Genomic DNA, 26,784 nt, shown 5'->3' on the forward strand with positions numbered 1-26,784 from the left:
GAAAAATTAAGGAAAAACGGGAATTTTTACGCAAAATCTGTTTTCGAGAAAATCGATTTTGGTTTTTGGTGTAACTCTAAAAAAAAATGACTGTAGAGACATGAAATTTTGACTGAATGTTTATAATTGCATTTCCTATACACCATAACATTTTCCAAATATTTTGACTTATTTTGAGCTGTTTATGGACATTGTCAATTTCCATTTTTTTTAGTTTTTTTTTCTATAAATATCAATAAAATTTTACCTGTTGAGTAAAAAAGCTTGAAAATTTAATAGAAGGCTCCTAGGTTATTGTTTCAAAGGCAGATGAAAAAAATTAAAAATCCTTTGTCACAGTTTTTATTTATAAGCATTTAAAGTTCAAATTTTGACAAAATACAGAAAAATCACGAAAATTAGCAAATTATTTTGAGTTGAGAATTCATAAAAATTTTTCTTTTTAAATCTCAGATTTGAAAATGTAATATAAAATTACTCATAAGTTTGTCTACCTTTATCAAAAAAGAAATGTCTACAAGAAACTTAAATTAAATTTTTTTGACCGTCTGAAATTTATATTTTTACAAAATTTGATATTTACTCGATTTCTCATATAATAATTTTCTTATTTTATTGTAATTGAAAAACGAATGACTGTAGATACTTGAAAATTTCACTTAATGTTTATATTAGCATTTTCTATACACCATAAAATGTTGAAAATATTTTGACTCTTTTTGAGCTGTTTACGGACATTGTCAGTTTTTAATTTTTTTTAGTTTTTTTTTTCTATAAATATCAATAAAATTTTATTTGTTGGGTAAAAAAGCGTGAAAATTGAATATAAGGCTCCTAATATATCGTTATAATAGCAGTTGAAAAATATTAAAAATACATTAGCACAATTTTTTTTTTACAAGCATTTAAAGTTAACATTTTGACAACATTTATCAAATTTATAATTTATTAATTATTTTGTAGTTAAAAATGTATAAAATGTTTAACATTTATGGCTAAGGATTGAAAATTAAAAACAAGGCTCCACGTAAATAGGTTATATATAAATTACTTTATTCACAATAATATCATCAAATATATTTGGTAATATCATAGGCTGACTGACCGTTTTCGCTCAGAATCGTTTTTCTTATACAATGATATTATATCATTGAATTCAAATTTAACATCATCCATTACAGTGACCCACTTGTAACCTACTGTACAGCAGAGCGACATCCACTTACCCACCTTTTTTTTTAAAATGTTCCGGTAGTGTTCTATAAAAAATTGCCACTGTTTCGTCGAAACTCTTTTACAGCGCACTCCCATCATTATATTATTATATTTCCATAAAATATAAACGCGTCATTAGGTAGGTACGTGCCCGTAGGTAGTCTATTAAATTTGCTAAAAAACAATATTATTTTTTCAATTAGTGGGTACCTATATAATATTTTCATGCTATTATAACTTTTTCAAATTAAGCGCGACTGTGCAAGTTTTGTACCAGACCAGTATTATTTTTATGTTTATCTTAGAAAAACAAAAAAGGTCTGTTTAGTGTTTACCCGTTTCAGTTTCTAGACCTTAATAATTAGTTTAGACTCCTGCAACTTTTTATCGTATATAAATTTAATACGGATACTCTTATTTTTAGAACAGGAACTAGTTTAATTAACGCGAACCTGCGACTTAATTTATTCCGAGTTTCGACGTTTCAATTATTATTATTATTAGACATCACAGAAATAACCCGCAGTTTTCGCTCAGAATCGTTTTTCTTATACAATGATATTATTTCATTGAATTCAAATTTAACACCATCCATTGCAGTAACCCACTTGTAACCTACTGTACAGCAGAGCGACATCCACTTATCCACCTTTTTTCATATTAGTATATTACCCATCACAATGTTTACTGTTTTTTATTTAATTATTCTATTTTTTATGATTAGTCATGATAATATGTATTGGGGAAGTGTGCCCTAAGAAATCCTTGGTTCAAATAGGGCACCGGGAACCAAAAAAGTTTGGGAACCTTTGGTTTAATCTTTAAATAATTATAATAATTAACTACTTGTACATGTTATGGGGACTCCCTCATTAGTTATTTTAAACATATTTTAACCGAATGTAGAATCTACGACAAGGAAAGAAGGAAATTCCATATCTCCGATCACCTTGCTGAAATACTCAACTCTGAACCTAGCAACGTATTCAAGCTTATACAGTTTTTATCAGAAACTCACCTTTTAAGTAAATTGTAAACTTTATATAATATTTAGCATTTAGTTACATTGTTTTTTTTTCCTTTTTTTTTTTGTTAATTTGCTATTCTTACAAATGTTTTGTCATCAATTTTAGTTTTATGTAATGTATGAATATATATAAATGTGTTGTTTCGTCCAATAGCCTCAGATTCCGCAGATAGTTTGTTTGATAAAACATAATAATAATAATAATAAAAATCAAAAATAATAAATTACATTGCGGAAACAAAGAATAGAATATGTATCGTGTATACAAACTAGTACAATTAAGGTGTTTTCCTAGTATATGAAGTTAAAACAAGAGGTGAGACATAAATGCGTACCTAGTTAATTATCAATAACTCGGTAAACACCAAGACACCAAGTAGATAATATTATAATTTAACATCCGCGTGGTGCTTATCACAGTGTTAATAGCAGTTATACCTCACAATAACAGTTATTCTGTGGTTATATAGTGACACAGTGTTGTACACTTACTGTCTGTTATAAATATTAAATACGTAAGAGTGTATGATATCAACTCAATTCAATAATAATAGTTAAATTATAATATAATATTGGAACGGTTCACATCCTCGGGAAGGAATGTTCCCGGGAATTTCCATGAATGTCAACCCTTAGGCTGTATGCTGTTTCAATTATTTAAAATTTATTATTCGATTTTATTGTTAGGGTAGATATTAGATAAGTATTACGCTAATTTTGTTTAATAATCATAAGTTGTTTTTTCATCCATACATGTGTCATTATTTAATTATTTATTTTCAGTAAATATAGTAATTTTTTATTCATCAAAAATATGTTATTTTATTAATAAAATATTTTCTGCATATTTTATTAATTGGTCTAATATTGTTTACATGTTTTGTTAAAAGTGTATACCTAGTATGAAAAAACATTTGTAAATATAAAAATATTATAATTTATACCTTAATATAGCTAAGAGTTTTTTTTTACATACATATTATATACACAACAGTATAATAATATAATGTCTTGTACGATTTTTTAAGTTTTTTTAGTAACTATACCTGCTATAAATGCAACTAAATATATTTGATTTAGATTGAAGCAGTCAGCTCACTAGCTCTGCAGATACTATTTCTAAATCGATTTGTATCTAAAATCCAAAAATGAATTAAGTAATTTATAGGGTTATCATTTAAAAATCATTGCTGTATTGCCTAATACTATAGGTATCAACATTTCTGTTCATAGTTTGAAAATAAAATACTAAGTATATTTTCTAAAACCATTGAACCATTGCAGATGCAATATATGCATATGGCATACAGGCGTTTTAACTGCGTAGTTATAAGTATAAGTCAGTATAAGTCTAAAGTCGCATATTTCGATAGATTTAACTGAATAGTTCAAATCGATGATTTAGGAAAGCTACTACAAAGCTAACTACTTTAAAAGACTTTTACTTATTGGATTGAATTTCTAATCTAAAAAGTCACCTCGTAAAATGTTTTGAGCCTCGTAAACTTGTTTAACGAATACCTATAGTGTATTAGGTCCCTGCGGCTTGATTAGAGATAATAAATATACGAACAAAATAATTGTAAGACATAAGTATAATCATTAAATTTAAATCGTCTAATATAATTTAAATTAAAAAAAAAAAAAACTAATCATGTCATTGTATTATTTATATATAAGCGGTTGTACGTGCCACTACTATATGTATACAGTCTTATCTGAGAAAACTTTGGTGAACAATCGAATTATTATTTCTCGACGAACATTAATTGCGAGCAAAATCGGCGGAGATCTGGTACCTGTATATATATACAACGTTGCGATGGTTTACAACCGACGTTAAGTGTCAACAATGTCCAAAATGTTTCGGCCACGGTAAATCGGAATACAATAGGGGAACGCTTTGCATTATATACTTATATTGTGTAGCGTGTACGGTTGGCTGAGTTTGAAAAATCTGCGCGACGTTCCGGAGAACGGGTTAAGTGTTTTAATTACACGGGAGATTTTATCGCGGCAAAAACGAGACTGTAAACGAGCTTCCGCGCGCGCGAGGACGTCGGGCTAATTAAATTTGTCAAGTTAACAAATACACGACCGGAAGAGTGTAGTAGTACACCGTGGGGTGGTTTTTGGTGGGAGGGGTGAGTTGTCTCTTCCGTCTGTGGGCGGAGGGGGGTCGGGCTGTGCCATCGAGATTCCTGCAGCAGTATAAGCGCGCGCGCATTTACGTATATACGGAAGTATATATATACAGTAAGTATATATACACTGCAGCATGTATATATCAATAGCCGAGCAAACCAAAATCGTCATCCCTTTTGCGCTAAAGGCCCGTTTTAAAAGGCATTCCTGGTTTTTATTACATCATCCGCGGAGATCGCGCGCACCACTCTATATGGCGGCGGGTCGGCGCGGGGTGCGGCGACCGAGGGGTTTATTGGATTTCCTTCTTGCGGCCCACCACTCATCCCCCGTCCACCACATACCCTTACCGCCAGCACCCCGACCCCCGCGGATGTGTATTATTGTAGCTAATAATATCGTGTCCTCAATACACGCGTATCGTTCTTTCTCGTCCCCGCGGCCCCGAAACCGCCCACCCCACACCCTGCGACCCCGCAGTGGCAGTCCTTTTTTTCCGCCACACCACCGCCGTTAACCCTGCAGCTGCACCTACCCCATCGCCACCCACTCCTCGCGAAAGCGATCTCGTTTAAATGTCCCGCCAACGATATTTACCGACCGACCTTATCTATTCACGACCGGAATCGATGAAATGAGAAAAAAACCTCCGAAAATGTTTGGATGACAGTGCGTGTACCTATAAATATTTGTACGTCCGGATTCCCGGAGTCCCGTTTACACGACGTATATAAGGAAGACGGTCACCGGTCGGTATTTATATATATATATATATATTTTCATATCGTATTAATTTTGTTTTTGTCTACAGAACTTGGGAAATGGCCAACCAATTCGATTCAATGGTTTTATTTATTTATCTATCCGAAGAAAACGGGAAATGCCACTAAATCACTTTCCCGGAACAATATTGATGTTAACATTTCGTTATTTAGCTGGCTATGTAATGTACGCGCAATCACACGATAATAATAATATGTGTTCCTATAACATATAATAATGCGTTTTCTGTAATCGGTGTTCATAATAGGTCTTTACAGGCAGTGCCGGATCTTGAACTGTGCAAAAGAAAATTTAGAGGCCCCCTTAAAAAATAATTTATAGTATTAAGCCATTATATTTTTACTACAAATCAAATTGCATTATAAATTTATAACCATATTTTACGAGTGGTTTCATGGTAACAACCTATATATATATAGGTAATATAAGTAATCTTAAATAATAAATAATTTACTTAACATAATTATTACATAAATGTCTAAGATATTCTATTATAAGAAATATCTTTTCTCGATTTTGCTTTGGCAAACTTGTCAATTATTTTCTCAATATTTAGATTTTTAGTTCGTTCTTTTCTTAAATTTGAAGTTGCTATAATACTCGTCCACATGCGTTTCTCAAGTAATTTTTTATTGTTTTTAGTTTGGAAAATGATTGTTTTGCTCCTGCCACAGTGATTGCTGGCATTATAAGAAAAATAATGCAAGCTCTTAAAACGTCTGGAAAACTACAGTTTTGCTGTACAGGTGCTGCAGGTGCTGAAGACGACGGTTGTGCCGGCGACGACGGTGACCTGCAAAGCTTGAAGTGAGCTAGCGACGAAGACTATAATCTCGGTGCAGCTGTGGAATCGGCGGCATTGCGACTAGGTCGGCGCGGGATTGGACCACTGGGTGAAAAGGGGAGAGAATCTGCGGACAGCGTCGCAACGTGCCACTGTTCTGATACTCTCCGTTTTCGGCCTGGCGTCTCCGTCGGCACCGCGGTGTCTGCCGCAACCGATGGCCACGGAGTCGCGCACCGCCGAACCCCACGAAACGTTTCGTTTCCTCGAGCCCGGCGCTGCTGACGTCCGTGGTGTTCCTAGCTACCCTGTAATTATAGTCATCCGTCACTCACACACCGTGAGCTCTGAGGTCTCCGTCGCCGCCGTCACGAGTCGTCTTCGTGCAGCACTCCTTCGTCACCGCAGGTACCGCCGGGGACGGCGTCGTTGTCCGCACCGGTACCGCTAGCCTCCGCCGTCGTGTCGTCGTCGCTCTCGGACCGAAGCAGCCGGGCGCCGGTCGCGCAGTCAGAGAGTTTCGCGTGTCTATATTAGTTTATTAATTATCACTAAAATATTATGTTAAATTCAAATTTAAAAATAAAAATCATGCCAAGAAATCAAACAAATTAAGAATAAGCTTGAGTGTGCTAAATTCCCGGTTCCTAAACGTATTTTAAATACTATGTGCCACACGTTAATTAGTAGAATTCACAATATGTCTGATAGGTAGGTTGGTATATTGGTGGTAAGAAATTCGGAGATGTTTTTAGTATAACATAATATATTGTTAGCTAGGGTTGACGGTATTGAAATCGGATACTGGTACTGTGATATTTGAATTGGTATGGAACTGGAACTGGAACTGGTATACCGTAATAGTGATACATACCGTAATACCGAAAAATCATATTACAGGAATACCGTATTACTGGAAAGCCGGATGCACAGTATTGTGTCGTGCGAGGGCTTGGTTATTATGGTAACAACTGGTTACCAATATGGTTTAAAAGTCGAGCTGTAGTCAATTCTTGGTATACTCGGTTGCAACTTGATTATTACATGATTCCAAAAAGGTGACGTCCAATCACAATGCGATTTGATCGATACGACACGATACACGGCGTAGCTGTGAATGCGCCTTAAAACAGCCAATTGGTTCGGTAATTTTGAGCATAGATACTGCGACAGACCAACAAACATTCGTTCGTATATAATACAAGATATTGGTATATATTACCGATATAAGACGGTACATCGAAAAAACCGTCAACCCTTATAATATTACCTATATTATAAATTATAATGTATGATAATTTGAATATCACTCTTTATAATATTATTATTATTACGGCTTTTGCGTATTTCGTATAATACTATAATGTTCGGTGCATTATTACGACTAAACAGTTTTTATATTTTTAAGATTGAGCTGGACTTATGTCCATGTGCTCGTGTGCATATTAAATTTGTGTGGATAACTTAACTATGCATACCGACATTAGTATTTTAAATAGGTACTTAACAAATGAGACTGAAAACTATTTTAAATTTAATTACTATTTTGCCATAACAAATCAAAATTATGACCAAAATTACGTCTTCAATCATGTCACCTTACTTATGTATATATACTCGCATTTATACCGTACGTCCGTACTTGGATGTATTTTAACAAACTTTACCTATATAATACCGGGAAATTATTAGTCCTGTGAACATATAATTTTCATCATTGAAACGAATTTACTACATACTTGATGGTGAATGTGGTGAGAGTGAGAGCGGTGTAGTTAAATAGCCTACCTATAAAGCCGTGTTACTTATAATTTGTATTATTGAAATAGGTTAAAGTTATAATAATATTGACAATCGTATAAATGATTGTTATAGAACTTAATATTTCAGATAAACAAAAGCAAAACACTCAGTATCTAAGTGGGTAGCCGGGTAGGGTAACATAAAATTAACTATTTTATTAGTTAGGTAATGCATATTAATAACGTTTATTTAAGTAGAACAAGACTTATAGATAAACATATATTATTTCTGTTTAACAATAGGTATAATAATATAGAAAACAATTAATATTGTTTGAAAAAAAATTATAAATACATATTTTGTTATTAAATGTTTTCATATTAAAAATTGAAATAAAGCCATGAATTCATGCTTTATGTTTTAGTGTCATTTGTGATGTAGAATTCAGAGTTTTTGTTACGTTCCCTGTTTTAAATATGTATGTATTTAATTATAAGTTTATCTACCACGACATTAATTAAACTGTCCGTTTGTATAGCAGTTTTATTGTAGTGTTAAATTAGTTAAACAATAAAAAAAATACAATATTTTTTTGCTGCCATATTTGAATCATTTCAAAATAGTTACCATTGAATGAAATTAATTTAACAGAACAGGGGAACACGGTCTGCTGTACAATATATATTTTTGAATGTACCTCATCATTGAGGTCACTGTTATGGATATGTTAATATGAACTCAGTGATAAATCATAGTATAAAAAAACGGTTCTGATCAAAATTACGGATGGATCAGCATATATTTTTTATTTGTAAGAGAGGTTTGTGAATTGTGTTACATTATATATTATTATTTATATTTTTTTTAATTCGGTAGGATGAATCAATGTTTACCGAAAACATCGCATTTAATTTATAAGTCAAAATGTCAATACTCATCCGTATTGGTATCAAAATGGTATCAATATCTTCGTGGTATCAATAGTTTAAAATTAGTTTAAGTATTTTAAAAATATCTTTGTGCCTAAAAAATAATCATACATAATATATGTAATGACAAAAAGTGTCAAATCCTTACGATTAATAATTTTTGAATTAATTAACTAGTACAAAATAACAACTTAAATCGTTTAAATATTTATTTCATAAACATCTGATCTTCAAATGATAAGTGGTAATGAGTTTTCGATATTTTAAAATATTACTATACAAAAAACTAAAGAAGAACCTTGAATTTAATTGTCAATACTCGGTTATTAAAGTTTGAAAATGTGCTTTAACAACCAAATAATTTGCAAAATTTCGTGATTTTCACAATTTTGTCAACATTTGAACTTCAGGCTCTTATAAAAAAAAAAATATTATAGTTATTTATATTTAAATTATAATTAAAAAACAAAACTGATTTTATCTGCTAAAACTGGTTAGGTTCCTATTTTTTTATTTTCCTCAATTATTTTTAAATTTACTTGGAAAGGTTTACTTAAGTTTTAAGATGAATTGATGAAATTTCCGTTTATGAAAATTATTCAGAGTTAAATTAATATACCATAACTGTGTATGATATTAATATATTATACTTGATATCATCGTGTATAGTTTCTACCATAACAATCTCCATTATGCACCAATTTCATACATTCCGAAGTATAATCAACATCGTTATTACTTCTCAATTATATAGTAACTTCTGAGAAATACGTGGTATATACTATATTAGTTAAGTTTGTTTGTACTTGCTACTTTGTGCATTTAAGCTATATTATGGTATATAGCAGTAAAGACAATATATTGCTAAATGCTAAATGCTAAAATAATCATTTTAACAATAACCAGTAAAGTTTATTAACTTGACTGGTTAATTAGTTTATATAGCATTCCTGTAAATCTTACGGGTATTTAAAAAATAAATTGGCTGACGTTTAGTAATTGTTAATTAATAATAACATAATAAATACCTAAGTAAAAAAAGGTTTATCGTTTATTTAGTTATAATAATACGATAATACTCATAAATTTATATTCATTTTAGTTATATACTATACGAACAATAAAATTTAATATGATAGTGTGTTCATCCACTAAATATACGACTATTTGGTCATATATAAATTGTTTTACATTTTAACTTTAATATTATGTGTGATATTTTAAATGTTATAGCTTTATGTACATCTATTGAATATTATTAGTTAAACGTTGTAAGTATAGGTGCTATATTATACGTGTATGGACAACAATTTCTTTTATTATTTTACTGCACGAATATTGTAATGCTTAACAAACTTAATTTGAGACTAAAAGATATTTAAGTGGTGATGTGAATAACCGTAAAATTAAAGTTTTTACAAACTTTAGTCATCTGATCCCCACTCGCGAAGAGATTATAAACGTGAAACAATTCAAACACCAAGAAATTAAATCAAAATAATTGTGAACACTAATGAACAACTGTTTAAATTTAGTACCTACTTGTGAACTGTTTTAATTTAATATGTTTTATCTACAGGCGCGGATTCGGTATGCCGCGGGACGACCGGGATAATCAAAATCGTCGAAGTATGTATATTATTATATTATTTAATCTGATGTTTTGAAGATCTATAGATTGTGCACGGACATAATAAAATATATTATATAATAATATGTCCTTTGAAGTTTGAACTTGCATTTTAAATGCACGAAAATCCCGTCTAAATCGGTCGGTCAAACGCATATTATTACATTATATATACGCACGATGCCCGAGGTTTATCAGTGCACCGGGATTGGAATTTTGATGATACTGCGTCGAGTTCAAAAGAGAAGGGAGAAAAAAGAAAAAAACCGACGTTATACCTACACCGCCCTGTCGTCGGGTAATTTGTGACATTTAATAACGATCATCCCCCGTTGCCTATACATACACTTCGGTGGCGGAGGACGTACGTCAAAACCACCCCTAAAGCGCGCTGCACACGAGTGGCCACTTCACGGGCACCCGGCCCTCCGAGCCCTATAAAACGCGACCCCTTCGCTACTAGTCTACCCCCCCCCCCCCCCCCGTCGCAGCAGTATATATACAAACATATATATTGTTATATTGTATACTTTTGTATAATAAGTGCATTGGAACTGGCGTGTCGTCTAACCGTATGACAATACGCGTATAATAGTATCTTATGCAATATAATAACTTTGTTTGCGTGAGCGGTAGGCGCACACCGCATCCGTGGTGCACCTCTATAGTGATTGCAGCGTAAGTAATTAACACCAATTACACATCGGCGCGGACGAGGAGGCAAACGTGGTTTAAGGGGTGGGTGTATCTGATGTACGAGTTTTTCCCTCCCCTTTGGTCCGCGTCGAGAAACGCGTATTGCAGGTGTACGACGATATATTTATTTATTCAAATCTTGTATATCATATACGCATACGCATCGCGTGACAACAAATTTTTCCGCGAGCCACGCCGCTGGCATAGATAGCATCGTGCTTTTCGAACGAAACGATTCGTCATTGTTCATATTTTGACTTTTCGATAGGAAATAACGACCCGCCCCCAAATGGCCTTTTTTTTTTATTACTATACGATTTATCATAATATGCGTACAAGTGATGTTTCCGGAATATTTAAGAGAGCTTATATAAAATGATATACATTTTCGTTCTGGGTACACGCAAAAATTCGAAAACACGGATTATGGGTATATAGATACAATGTAGCGAGCACATAAAATAATATATACCCTTATGCGGGCAGGAGGGCGGGAGGGAGCGCAGAGATTAGCGACGGCCAAGAAAAAAAAAATCATTACTACCATTATATAATATTATTGTTGTGCGTTATTATATTATTAAATAACAAACGACGACGACGACGACAACGAACAATACGCGCGCTCGAAACCTGCGACCAGTTCGGCAGTGTATACGACAGGGCGGGGGCCGGCTGGCGGGGAGGGTTGAGTTGGCCTTTTATATTACGTATTATGAGCGCGCGGACGATGACATGCGCCGCCGCGCCCTCTCCGCGGGCAGCGCATAAAAATTCCTACGGCTCGTTACGCGCGCAATATCGCGCACTCTCCCGGGCGCCGGGGTGGGTTCGGGGGTGGGGTGCGCTCGAAAGTCTTTAATCTGTTGAACACGCGGATCTAATCGTCGTCGTCGTCGTCGTCGCCGCCGCCGCCGCCGCCACTCGACGCCGTCCCCGCGCGCCACCGCTGCAGCCGGTCGTCCCTTTATCGCGCGCGGACTGTGGTGCGCGCGCGAAGTAGACGGGAATAAACGCTCGTCATTAAAATAATAATAATAATAATGCGACGAAAAAAATGTAAAAAATGAACACTGTTCAAAAGCCGACAGCGTATGACCCGCAACGGGTGCAAGGCGGGTGAGGATTTTTATATTAAAAATAATAATAAACGTTACGCCGCGCGGGAATTTCATTAGCTTTTGACCGGACGGGCGCGCGTTTCGCTATAATATGCGACTCATATGCACACTCGTTTTATAAATTATTATTATGATAATAGTTATCCTACGCATTATTATACATAATGACCGTGTTATATACATAGTCTTATCATATTATTATTATTATTATTATTATTATTATCATATTGTAATATTATCTTACAATAATATATACTGTGCGTGTGCGCGTGTAATACGCGATGATTGGACGTGAGGAGACGGTCGCGTGAAAAGGATTAGGTGCGGTATTGTATTCGTATTTCAATAATTCCATTTGCAAAAATATACGATTTATATAATAAATAAATATATCTAATATTATAATACATAGGTATATTATTAGACATTTAAGACGTCTATAGTCATATAGGAGACGTCATGGTAAGTCGATATTGTAGCGGCAAGTGTTTATTGCTTATTTATAACGCCAAGGTGTTTGGTGCTTCGTATACCGGTTATGGCTTGTTGACGGTCTGCAAATGGCTCAACAATTTCAGCTCATCATACAGAAAAGCTGTAGATTTTGAAGGTAACATAAAGGATTTTCCAGTAATTGATGAAGAAAAACAATTCATGCGACAGCTAGAACAAAAAAAGCCTCGTGCACCGAAAATATATGTCAGCAAAATCTCGACTGCAGATGTTAGATAATCTGAGCCTTGCAATTTTTATATAGGCACAATCATGGACGTATACACGGGGGGGGGGGGGGGTGATATAAGGGATGTATACCCCATGACCTTTCTCTTATATAAATATTAATGTGGGGGGGGACTACCCTGAGATTTATCTTAGAAATAATGAACATATGTCTCCCTCCCACCAATGAAAATTCCTGTCTACGCCACTGGACACAATACAGACATAAGACAAAATAATTCATACCTACCACCCAACGACTACGGGAAAGTTATTTAACAATATTAACTTGATTAAGTTAAGTTAGGTCAGCGTAATAAGAACATTAGAGTTAATATTTTAGATACATGTACTCTAAAAGCTTAAAGTTAAAATATGAAGGCAAAATAACTTAGTAAGTATAATATTAGAAAATTACACGTTTGTGTTAGCAAAATTATTAAATTATGTAATAACGTAAAAATAAGATAAATATAAAAACGACTCCTGTCGATAGTTATATTAAAAATCAGATGTTAAAATAGTAAAGTTACGCTATTACCTTCCTCCAGATGTTCGGAGAGCTCTCGAGATCGTGTATTCGAGAATTAGATCAAACACACCGTACAATATAATTTTTATGTAAAATAAGCACGTATAATGTAAAACCTGCAGTCAATATAAAATATTATATTAAATGCCTTACCTGATTCGCAGTTGTTTGTAGATTAGGTTGTAGGAGTTTTAGGGTGACACAAAGTAATACTTCAAATACACAAATTGAAATAAAGAACGCACTTATTATGGCTTATCATAAGAAGTCCAGTTGTCGCTCGTTGAAATCGGTATTGAGATTTTGAGAGGTTGTTACTCTGGTGGTTGGTGTATCATGCACTGGTTTAAGGGACGACAAGGATATGCTGACCAGAGAGTGGTAGGTGGCTTTTTCAAAAGGTTATCGTGAGCTTTGGAACTAGATTATTCTTTGGCGACAGATACCCTTTTTGCCTTTCCTTCTCTCTGGCAGTCTGGCGGCATATAATAAAGTCACACACCCTACATTTTACCGTTATAAGTGCGTGCCGATATTTTAATCCGTAGACATATCATACGGATCGTCTCTTTTTGTCGTTGATAATGGTTTTATTGGATGTGACCGATTTCTACAAACGACAGTCTGGCCGTTATTTATTATTCTGTATGATTTTAGTTTATTTATTATAATGGCGTGTGAGTATATCATTACAATTATTAAGTATTTGAAATCACTGTACCCAATACAACGAGATTAAACATAAAAATAATCAATGGACAAGTTTTAACCGACCGAAGGTCATTGTATGGATGTATAAATACCTATTATTTTAACTAAACGTATTATTTTCCAATTTAACTAAAAAGCTAAGTTATTACAATGGTAACTAGTTAGGTAAGTTGTTAAGCTAATTAAATAACAAAATAAAGTGATAATAGTTTTTAAAAAAAGTAAGTATCTTTTTAACTTAAATTTTAAATTAACTTGATCCTTAATGGCCATTGACCACCTTTGCCACCGATAATATTGTACCTACTATAATATATATATACCGATATAGCTTGTAAATGAACTCGTCGTTTACAATTCGCTGGTATTTTGAATTTTAAGATGAGCATCTTTGGCGTTGGGATCATAGCATGCTATAGTATACGGTGCGATAGTGTCACAGCCATTGGGCGTCCTATGTATACGGACATTTTACAATGAACATAATATTATATATTTTTATATTATTATTAGGTACTTATATAATATACGCTACCCACTCCAAGCACTATCATCGCAACAGCTCTCGAAAGATATTGAAATGCTGCTCAACCGTATAATATAATATTTACTTATATATCTTGCATCGTCCATCCGTATATCCGAAAATTAAGTACTCAATGTATATATAAATCACTTCAGTACGAACAAATACTGCGGCAGTGTATACGAGAGCAGGACTGTAGGTGCTGTCCTGAGCAATGTCACAACTATCGGTGGTACTGGGGGGTGCAAGGAACCCCCGGGCTACTGTTGAATCATAACAAAAGACCAGTGGCCAAACCATTTAGTTATATATTTTTTTTCTGAATTATTATGTTTACAATCTAGTACAATGTTGAACATAGCATCTCGTTTGAATGAAAAATTAGAATGGTCCTTTTATGTCATATAGCGGCATTAACTGTTATTCAATATAGGTGTACCTAAGTAATTGGGTACTCTATAATAATCTGTATAATAAGTATAATATATACTATAATATAGTAATCTATAATAAATCTAAGAATTTAGAAATGTATCTATATATTTTCATCTAAAAATAGAAGGTTTTTGTTGATGGTAACCCTTTCAAATTAACCTTTTAGAATTTATTCTATGGTATTAATTTATGTCTTGTATATTCTTATCACATCGCGTGACCAACATTTACAAGATCAGTAAAATTGTCTAACAATTTTAGATTCGGACCAGTGTATTGATTTTACAATGATGTGTTTTTAGTTTGTGTCTATCGTCTTTTGTGTTAGTTAAAATGCTTAAATTTTCTACTTTGGTAACTTTTCTAGTGGGAAAGTGAATCTAGTTTAATCTAACCTAACCATGGAGAGGTCGAAAATTAAAATTCCCAGTACTTTTCAAAAGTGTCGAAAAAACAAAAAAACAATAAAGGAAAAATGGAAAATTTTTATGTAAAATAAGTTTTTGATAAATCCAATTTTTTGCTGTAATAGGTGTAAGTACTTAACTCAAAAACGAATAACCGTACGATATACTTAAAATTTTTATCATATTAAATTTATATTAGCACAATGAACAATTTTCAAAATAATTGACACGTTTTGAGCAACATTTGATATTTAAGATTTTTTTTCTATAAATATCGATAAAAAATGTTATGCAAATTCAAAATCATTGAAAATTAAATACAAGATTCCTCATAATATGTTTTGCACATGGGTACCATTTAATAAATGTCACAAAATATTTTATAAGCGTTTAAAGTTAAAATTTTGACACAATTCATGAAAATCTCGAAATTTTGCAAATAATACATTTTGAAATACATAACAATTTTCAAAATATATTGACTCTTTTTCAGCTATGCTTGTCAGAGGCACCTATGGGACAGTTCTCCGCATCCATCTTTATACGTCTGAACTAATGTGCCATGTTCATGAGGCCTTCTTGGTTGCCTGCCATCCAATCTGCCACAGAGTGATAGTGGAGTTCCTCTCATCGCGTTTAACGGCCGCTTTCGAAGGCCGGAACTCACCGGGCTCGGTTTCGGCCTGTAGTCGAGACCTTATTCTGCCCCTCTCTAGACCTACCAGGTCTGCTGGCGGTGTGCAGCCTATAGTCTGAAACAGCGCGATAGGACCTGGTTACTCTCAGGGCGGCGGACCTTTGCGGACGGATGAGATTCATCCTGGTTCTGGCGACATCAGCAATGGCTTTGCTCCATATACGGGGGCAGCGTAGAGAAGTTGGCTATCCACGACTGAACCGAGCAGCTTTCTCTTCCATTGACCGGGACCTCCTATATTAGGCATCAGCCGGGCCAGCGTAGCCACTGTGCGTGCCGCCTTTCTGGCGATGGCGTCGACGTATCTACGTTTAAGTATTAATTACCTATAAAAAGCATACATCTTATATTTTAATTTAAATACATATAAGTATTATTTTAAATTCTGAGCGGAGTAATAAATGTTTCAAGATATAACATTTTAAGATGTCAAAAATCAAAATAGAAAAGTGCCAGCATTTTATAAAATATTTGTGAGTGTTGGTAAGCTCCTCTTATAGCCTATAGGTATCTAAACTCTAAAATAAAAATATTCACGTGAATAAACTAAAAATGCTAAATTTAAATTTTAGTTCATTACTTATACACCGCACAATGCACATAGTACCTATTTTCGAAAGAACTACCTGTTCAAGAAATTTAAAATATAAGCTGCCATTTAAAAAAAAAGTATAATTAAACATGTTTAGTAGTATTGTTATTTGTTAGTATAAATTGTTAGGATAAAAGTATTCATTTTTACAAACTATATAGAAATACGTATATATACAAATAAATTGACCGATTTAATGAGCTAATGTAAATCACCCTTAAACTGAACCAGAGAGCCGTTAATCACGGAATAAAGAACGTGATTCGTGGCGACGGCGACGGCAGGCGGTGTTTTTCATGCAAAACAGATCGAGAAAACGAATTAGGTGTCGTGGTCTCACCCCAAAGCCGCGTTAATTTATCGCCAAAGAGCGTGTGGCTTTTTGCATTTACTTATAATATAATATATAGATATTTATTGTATGTATTATAAACGCCTTTTTCCGTTTAGGCGGTGACTGGAATTCATTGATAGTCACGGAATCTATAGGCATAGTCGGAGATCCTGGCAAATATTAGAGAGGTGGGGACTTAAATATTTGATAGCACGTAGAATCATAGTAGAAAAACCCCATACCCCTAACAAATTTACTAATACAAACATTTTTAACAGAAACACTATATATAGTTACACAGTAATTTATTTCAAATATAGGTATATTAGAACATTTATTCAATTATAAATTATAGAGTTAACATTGTTGTAAATCAAAAAATAAATCAACTATTGTAGCACCAACTTAACCAAAATAATAATAATAATTATATTGATAATATTGAATGCATTATTTATTATTAAGAGGATGCCAGTGCACTATCTGTTTGCTCCCACTGAGTCCACTGGTTCAGCAGTACCGACTGTGTGGAGTTAACTTAAGTTTTAGAGTGAATTGACCTATTATAAAACTTAAATGTTAGGAACATTATCTGTGATTGTATACGTTGCCTTTTTTTCGATATTTCAATTTTATACAGCCATTATACCTATGTAGATTTAGTTCTGAGATGAAAGTATAATAAGTATTGAATAAAAAATATATGTTCTTAGAATAAAAAAAAAACGAACTTTTTTTAAATTTTTTTTATTTTTACAAGCGGTATACAATTTGTATAATTTGATACAATAAGAATATAGGCTAAACGCTAAAAGTAACAAATATGACAGGTTAACATTGTTTTGAAGAAAAGAGCCAACCTAGGATGGCACGTGAAGAAAACGAATTTAAAATTATTAATTTGAGGGGTTAAAAACATTTGAGAAAGCTAAGTCCCATTAGGTCCCTTACCCAATATGATTCTAGGTAACACGATCGTATAATATTGATACTATAGAAAAGATAAATAAAAATACAAACACAAAACATACGCATAGGTGCACGAGTAGGACCCTGCAGGGAACATAATAACAATATATAATATAAAAACTGTAAAGCGCATTTTCTTTGGCAAGGAATTCAAAATTCACCCCGTACGACCGATTCGTATATTATTATTCAAATTATTATTATTATTATATACGTGTGCGGCGTATCTACTGCAGTGTACGCCTTTGCCATTTATGATGTTTGACCGACCGGAAGTTATTTTAATATTCAGTATCGCTCAGGAATGCCTTTGTACCGCACGGAATTATACGCGATTCGGTTCCTTGTTTGTCAAATTGTATCATAACCGCTGCAGCTCTGCCGCGTATTGTTATGTATTATTATTATTATTATTATACTGTTGTAATAATAATATTATTATTATTTCGCCGAGTCTGAAGGCTAACCGAAAGTTTTGCACACAATCGCAGTTGACCGCCGCCGCAGCCGTCACTGGTCATCAGCGACGGACGGACAACGACTATATAATAATAATATAACATGTGTGCGTGTGTATACGGTGTGTGCTACAGTGATTAATGTCTTTTCGGACGTCCTTTTAATAACACGTCACGTGGAGGACAGGACGACATTATTGTATTCGTGTAAGAGTTGACATTTGTAAAAGGGCTTTTCTGCTGGTCGGCGGGAGCGGAGTAGGAAAAAAAACACTAGAAAATGTCCCCTTTCGACTTTTAATAACAGAATAAAAGTAATTTATCAAGATACCAATAATAAACAAAAAAATAATAATAGGTGTAAAAAAAATGTTTTGATTGATAATTTGTATAAAAAAGATAATAATAATAATAATAATAATATAATAATAAAAATAATACACATTATTATATTTTTATAAAACGTGCAAAACATTGTGTATGGTATACCTATATGTATATAGGTAAACGATGGGGAAAAAATCATATCGCGATTGTTATCCTCGTTTGGGCGTGTGGGTCGTTTGCTATGGATGGCACGGACGGGTAAATCTGTATGGGCAAATCCCACACCATTGTCTCGATGTCTACGTGTTCCGGGCCTGTCCAGCAAGTGCCCTCCTTGGTTTCGACCAACCGTTCGCCTGAAGTCTTCGTACTGGTCACGAATTCAAAGTGAAGCCTCCATTTCACGCATACTAAACGTATTTTATATCATAATAATAACAATAACATAATAATATTATACACAGCGCGCGTAATCAATCAATTTCGATAGGTACCACTATTATACAGACTCAATTGGAAGCGTATACGCTGCGGGGTTATACTTCGGTTAGTATCTGCTTACTGCATACCAGGAAAGTGTAAGTATGGAAGTATTTTTTTGATGGAATATTTAAAAAAACCCGTTATATAGAGGATTTTTTGTGTAGGCATAGAAAAATAAATTTATTATTTTATCGGTTTTTGGAAGTACAATCCTCTAGGAGCTGTTTTCTGCGAATTATAGACGCTCAGGTGGTTGGTGCTTAGCTTCTCTTCTCCCACTAGGTATACCTCGATTCCACAATGTGTGCCTTAATATATGTGGATATTAAATAGTTATACAATATTTAATTACCTAGGAGCGTACTAAAAGCTGGGGTGACGTTTAACGGTATAGCAAGCTGCAAAAATGATTTCAAGGTATTCGCACAGAACTGATGTTGAGTGTTGTATGAAACGATAGATACGTTGTCCTTCCTGGGCCTCGGACTGACCGCTACAAAGTCTTTATTTACGGCCTCTTCGCACTGCAAGCTTACTGTAAACTGTATTGTAAGTTATTAATCATAATAATAATAATTTTTTATTTGGAGAGCGCCACGTGACCAATTTAAATAGTGAATTAGAAATACCGATCGTCATATTATTATAGAGAGTATTGTAGGAATTTACATCAATTGTATCCAATATCAGGGAAAATATAAGATAATAACGGAGATGTGTGAGTGATTTCACCCTCAGAACAATCCTATCTTGCACCAGTGATGCGAGAAAATTTAAAAAATATATATTAGTATATTTACTATTCAGATGTTTATTTAAAGGTTGCTATTTTGAAAATATATATAATTTTTTTTTTCTTTTTTTTTTTTATTGAACTTGAGCCCGGCAACTTAGGCCATTAGCTGTTTTGTTTGTTTGTAGGTTTTGTATATTATGTGGCAAGGATTCGTTGCTAAAAATCCCGGGTGGTCACCCATCCGGGAACTAGCAACGCCGGCCGTTACGTACATCTAGTGCGTTTCCGATTTCAGTGTAGGTACGCACTGTGCCACACCATGCCACTATAATTTTATTTTCTTATACTTAGGTATAGTTTTATAAAATATCTAGGGTATTTTGAATCCTGCCTTGACCATGGATTTTATATGACGTCTAAACGAACATAATGAAATTACAAGAATGACATTATGTGTTTTTTCATATACCCCAAAATAACTGTTAATTACTCTTTAAAATTATGATAATTACGTCAACATTTTGATAATGAATAACGCAAACAGGATTTTTTTATACTTACTCATAGTTACTATATGATTAAGTAATAAATTTAAAAATAAAAAAAAAGCTATTAGTTAGTGTCGTATTTTGTACATTAATTTAATAGATTATAAGGATAATACTTAATAAAATTAAAAAGTACATTATTATAATCAACCAAAAAAAAAAAGATTGTAAGCTATATTTCATCGTAAGAAATGTATCGGTTTTATAATTATGTGGGTCTTCATTTTTTATGGTTAGCATTTCTGCAGTTAATACTTTTTTTAAATGAAGGAAATTAATCGAAAAACTATCGAACTGATACAATTGAAGCTATATATGCATGTTTTTTTTACCAAAGATATTGTATTTTTGGTTTTCATCCACCGTAGACCAGTTCGAGCTATTGTCCAACAAAATATGTTTATAGGTAGACATAATTTAATCTTTAAAATATGTTTATAGTTGTTAAAAAATAAACAATGAATAATATTTTTTGCTTCAGAATATTGTACCCTTGAAATAAAAAATCATATTAACTACAATACAAATGTTAAGACATTGATTCTTAGGGTTTATTAGATTCTGAGCGAAGCGATGAATGTATTGATTCTACAATGATGTGTGTTTTTTTTTTTATTTTTTTATTTTTTTTTTTATTTTTTTTTTATTTTTGTGTCTGTCATCACCTTTTAGGACAGTAAAAGTGCTTGGATTTTCTTCAATAGTAACTTTTCTGATAGAAAAGTGAATCTAGTTGGTACTTTGGGGGGTCAAAAGTAAAAATTTCCCAGTAGTTTTCACAAGCGACGTGAAAAAACAAAAGAAAAATTAAGGAAAAACGGGAATTTTTACGCAAAATCTGTTTTCGAGAAAATCGATTTTGGTTTTTGGTGTAACTCTAAAACAAATGACCGTAGGGACATGAAATTTTGACTGAATGTTTATATTAGCATTTTCTATACACCATAAAATTTTCCAAATATTTTGACTCTTTTTGAGCTGTTTACAGCCATTGTCAGTTTTCAATTTTTTTAGTTTTTTTTTCTATAAATATCAATAAAATTTTATCTATTGAGTAAAAAAGCTTGAAAATTTAATAGAAGGCTCCTAGTTTATTGTTTCAAAGGCAGATGAAAAAAATTAAAAATCCTTAGTCACAGTTTTTAATTATAAGCATTTAAAGTTCAAATTTTGACAAAATACGGAAAAATCACGAAAAATAGCAAATTATTTTGATGAGAATTCATAAAAATTTTTCTTTTTAAATCTAAGATTTGAAAATGTAATATAAGATTACTCATAAGTTTGTCTACCTTTATCAAAAAAAAAATGTCTAGAAGAAACTTAAATTAAATTTTTATGAGCGTCTGAAATTTATATTTTTACAACATTTGATATTTACTCGATTTCTCATGTAACAATTTTTTTATTTTATTGTAATTAAAAAACGAATGACTGTAGATACTTGAAAATTTCACTGAATGTTTATATTAGCATTTTCTATACACCATAAAATGTTGAAAATATTTTGACTCTTTTTGAGCTGTTTACGGACATTGTCAGTTTTCAATTTTTTTAGTTTTTTTTTCTATAAATATCAATAAATTTTTATTTGTTGGGTAAAAAAGCGTGAAAATTTAATATTAGACTCCTGATATATCGTTTTAATAGCAGTTGAAAAATATTAAAAATACATTTGCACAATTTTTTTTTATAAGCATTTAAAGTTCAAATTTTGACAACATTTATCAAATTTATAATTTATTAATTATTTTGTGGTTAAAAATTTATAAAATGTTTAACTTTTATGGCTAAGGATTGAAAATTTAAAACAAGGCTCCACGTTAATAGGTTATATATAAATTACTTTATTCACAATAATATCATCAAATATACTTGGTAATATCATAGGGTGACTGACCGTTTTCGCTCAGAATCGTTTTTCTTATACAATGATATTATATCATTGAATTCAAATTTAACACCATCCATTACAGTGACCCACTTGTAACCTACTGTACAGCAGAGCGACATCCACTTATCCACCTTTTTTTATCTTTAAGTTGTTTAATAAGGTAGGTATAGTAAATCTCTTGCTCAGATAATCACGATTATATTATTATGTTTTATAGTTAATTCAGAAATGTTATTTCATATAATATTAATATGATTTGGGTGTTTGTATTTATTTATAGCTAAGTATAAAATTACATTATTATTTCGTTACTTTTTATCATACCTTAAGCATTAAGATAATAAGACATTAAAATGTATAGTTAAATTGCATAATATTTATTATTAATAACGTTAAATAGTTTGATTTTTAGCATCTACTAAATTTAAATATTTTACGTAATATTTTATCTCGTGAATATTTTGTTGTATTTGTTTCAAAAATAACGACCACGGCATTATTCGACGAAAATGTATTTAAATAGGGTTTAGGGAGATGAAAAATTGTTGGAGGGGGAATAATAATATGGTTGCATTCACAAACGAGCCATTTACAAAACTGTCAAGAACCAAATTAAATAATAAAATATAATTTTACGGTTTTAGTGAATTTATGAAGGTTGTTGAAAATTGAAAATCAATAATGTACATAATTATAACCGAAATGTAAAGCAATGTACCCAAAATTAATGGCTTTTATTAAACTATTATAATCGCTTAACATTATTATAGATATTTAATCACGAACCAGACGAACAACATAATACGCGTTTGACCGCGTTGAAACCAAAAGTTCAACAAATCCTATTATATGCCTAGTAAGCTTTAAAATCAACCCTATTAGTGAACGTCATTAGTGTGGAATCTCCATTTATGATAACCCATTTATAATTTATATGTTCAGTTTAAATCGTTAGGATTAAAGATATTATCATGGATAGAAATATAGAATACAGAAATTCGGTATTATGGTCGTTATGAACTCTAATCGCTTCACTCACCTTGATGCAAGACAGTGTTGTATTATTATTATACGATTTTAAATAAATGATAAATAATAGCATTTAAAGACAATTTTGTATTTATTATTGAATGTTTGGCACCATAGACATATTAATAGGTATACCATGTTCAGCACATATTGAGTGCTTATAAATATCTATATTTGTTTCAAAATATATATCAAAATCAATGGTGTAAGTGTGAAACTATACTTTCAAATGGTTGTCTTGTGTGTAGCTGTAGATGAGGAATCTACTTGCTCTATCTATAATAGTGGTTGAGCAATTTTTTCTCTGTGCACTATATTTTATTCTTAAAATAATGATTTTAACGTGTTATTTATGTTTCAAGTCTGAACATCCTAAAGCTTTAAAATTTTTATGGCAATTAATTGCACTATTTTTAAACCAAAATGAACATAATAAACGTAGTAAAAAAAGAGAAACTAACAATATTTAACTAAATATCTTCACGACTTTAAACATTGATACTCAAACAGTAGTTTTCAACCTTTTTAAAACAACTCTTCATATTATCTTTCACAAAGTTTTGACGTCATACAATCTACTAAGTCTTGTCGACGTATACCGATCAGTGATGCTACAATTAGTATAGTAAGATCACAGACTACCGATAACATTCACAATACGAGTAAATACTACCATTGAGTATATAATTTATGTAAATATGTACTCAATGATGATACACACGCTTAAAACTATAAGTAGATTATTCAACAGAGAATCCAATTGAACATCTCATTATTATCTCACAAATGTTTATTAATTATTAGGAATCGGTGAACCACGATGCGTAGACTTATCCAAAGTTCAAACACGCATGATTCAATTTTTTTGGTCGTTTCCAGATTTAAAATAAATTTAACAGTTCCAAATCTACTTCTGACGCTTGCGGCACATCGCTTGAAAACCACTTCAGCCTAACATCATGTAGTCAATATAAAATACACTAATAAACTTATATTTCAATATAAGTAGCAAGTACTTACAAGGGAAATTTCTTTACCACCATTTCATTTGAAATATTTAAACATACAATCATGATATAACTAGTTACACATACAATATAGCTTTACAGTTATTTTATAATCTTATACTTACAAGTAGAACATTTCTATTAGTCTGTTCAATTTATTAGAAAACTGTATTACCCATCACATTTTTTTAAAAATTTATATGTTGGGTTTAAAAATTGTTTTTCTCAGCCAAAAAGCTTAAAAATGTAATACAGGATAAACTTGTAATTTTTTTTTAATTTTTAGTCAAGCATTTATAAACATTGAAAGTAGTACATACCGCACAATTTTTTATATAATGGGGTAGTTTATTTTTTAAGTTTTTAATTATATTCCTAGTCAGTTACAGGTTGATAGCAAGAAATCAAATCTATAATATACTATATTATGCTTAGATCTTTATGCTAGTATAATATGATATAAGACTATTATACACCAAAATAATATATAATTGTATTGTATTAATTTGTGTATGTAAGTTGTTGACACTGGTCAGGCGTACATTATCTACTATCCTGTATAGATACAGTGATTAAAAAACTACAAATGCGAAAAAATAGTCAACTAAAATATATAAATTTAGTTATTACTTAACTAATTATTCAGAACATACTTAAATAATACATAAAATAATAATATATATAAATATACAATACCTCAATACAAGACACATCTGTTTGTTCAAAATCAAAAGTTCCAACTATATCTTCACCAAGTCTGTAAGCTTGTTTGAATAAACAAAATCGAGCTACTTTTCCTCGAGAGTTTGTTATATTGTAAAAATTGGGACTTCGTTTAGCAGTTATATTCTACAATAATTCAAATAAATAATACAAATGTTAGTGAAAGATATTAACTTATTTCAGTTTTGTATTTAGTTATAATTATTACCACTTTCAATTGTTTTATTTATTTTTAGTTTTAATACATACTTGGAGCATTTGTAGAGCCATGTCACATTCTTCATGTTTATATTGAGAATCTAAAAATGGATTACTTGGAGATAAATCAATACTATTCTCACATGTCACTCCTTCAGTAAGTCCTACAACACAAGAATAGACATTTGAATAAGTCAAATACAAATAATTTTTTTTTAAAAATTACCATGTATAACTACAACACGTATTGGTACTCTTAATAGTTTAATTGGACTGTTTAAACGTTGCATACCCACTGTAATTTTATACGCATATTTAACTAAATGACCTTTATAAGATGGTGGTGCATCATTAGGTAATGTATCGCTGTATAAATCTAAAATATATAATATAATATATTATAAGCGTTAAACAGAGTGATTCATTTAAAAGAAAATATATTGAAAATAATTAGGTCAATTATTAAATTTGTTTATTATTTCATTACTTAGTACTTACATGATTTATTTTCGCCAGGAGATAATCCAACGTCACAAAATAAAATTTTTGGTTTTGTAGATAAAACAACATGACCATTATCTGTTAAACACGGCGCAAATGAAGTTTCAGAATTTCCTAAATATTTCTCATCTTTGGTAACACACATTACAGATGGAAAATTAATGTTGTCGTTGGTTAAACACAAACAATTGATTTGCACACTAGCCCATGCTAGATTTTCTAAAACGTCACTGAAAATACGAGATTAGTGTAAAACAAAAAAAAAATGTGTCATATAATGAGGAGGAAAATAAACTAAATTAGTTATATTATTAATTAAAGTAAATACTTATTATGTATTATTTAAGTACTTAAAATGAATTAAAGTGAATTGTTATAATATTATAAAACAATATTAAATTAAATGTTAATACCATATTATAATATACTTATATACCTCTGTTATAGGTATTCCGAGAAATACAAAATTATAAATTCTTACCTATTACTTTGGCTTCGAGAATCTGATGGTAACGGCGGATGAGTAAATGTTATACAGCAACCAATTTTACTACCCGGCATAAATATAGGGCCACCAATGAGTTTGGCTGATACTTCAATCATTCCACTGCCTTGTACTGGATTGAATAATAAATTATGGTTGTATCAAGACCTTAAGTAATAACTTTATTTATAATATAAGTATTCAACAGTTCATTTGTAGTAATAAATAATTATTTTTGTAGAATTGCCACTTTGAAAAAACTTAATAATTTATTATAATGCATAATATTATTATTATATTAATATTCAAAACATTTTCTTGTCACAAATTTACATAGATGATAATAGAAGATAATCCTTCTATTATCTATGAAAATTTACAATCACATATTTATCATTTG

At 31.7% G+C, this 26,784-nt stretch overlaps 1 protein-coding gene across 2 annotated transcripts; it reads right to left on the minus strand.

The window, feature by feature from the left end:
• Positions 1–15,585: 15,585 nt before the first annotated feature.
• LOC132944463 (RAB6A-GEF complex partner protein 2-like) lies at positions 15,586–26,724 on the minus strand. 2 transcript variants are annotated; one of them, XM_061013822.1, is made up of 8 exons: positions 26,382–26,724; positions 25,898–26,130; positions 25,626–25,775; positions 25,451–25,563; positions 25,175–25,327; positions 19,617–19,806; positions 18,944–19,191; positions 15,586–16,427 (listed from the first exon to the last, which is right to left on the minus strand). In XM_061013822.1, the coding sequence occupies exons 1-7, from the start codon at positions 26,501–26,503 to the stop codon at positions 18,977–18,979; spliced, it is 1,176 nt and encodes a 391-aa protein (XP_060869805.1). In that variant the 5' UTR covers positions 26,504–26,724; the 3' UTR covers positions 15,586–16,427; positions 18,944–18,976. The 2 variants fall into 2 exon arrangements, with proteins under 2 accessions (XP_060869805.1, XP_060869804.1); XM_061013821.1 differs by lacking the exon at positions 15,586–16,427 and having other exon boundaries at positions 16,436–19,191; positions 26,382–26,723.
• Positions 26,725–26,784: the final 60 nt, after the last annotated feature.

The sequence above is a fragment of the Metopolophium dirhodum genome, chromosome 5 (genome assembly GCF_019925205.1).
Source record: "Metopolophium dirhodum isolate CAU chromosome 5, ASM1992520v1, whole genome shotgun sequence".
NCBI classification, from domain to species: Eukaryota; Metazoa; Arthropoda; class Insecta; order Hemiptera; family Aphididae; genus Metopolophium; species Metopolophium dirhodum.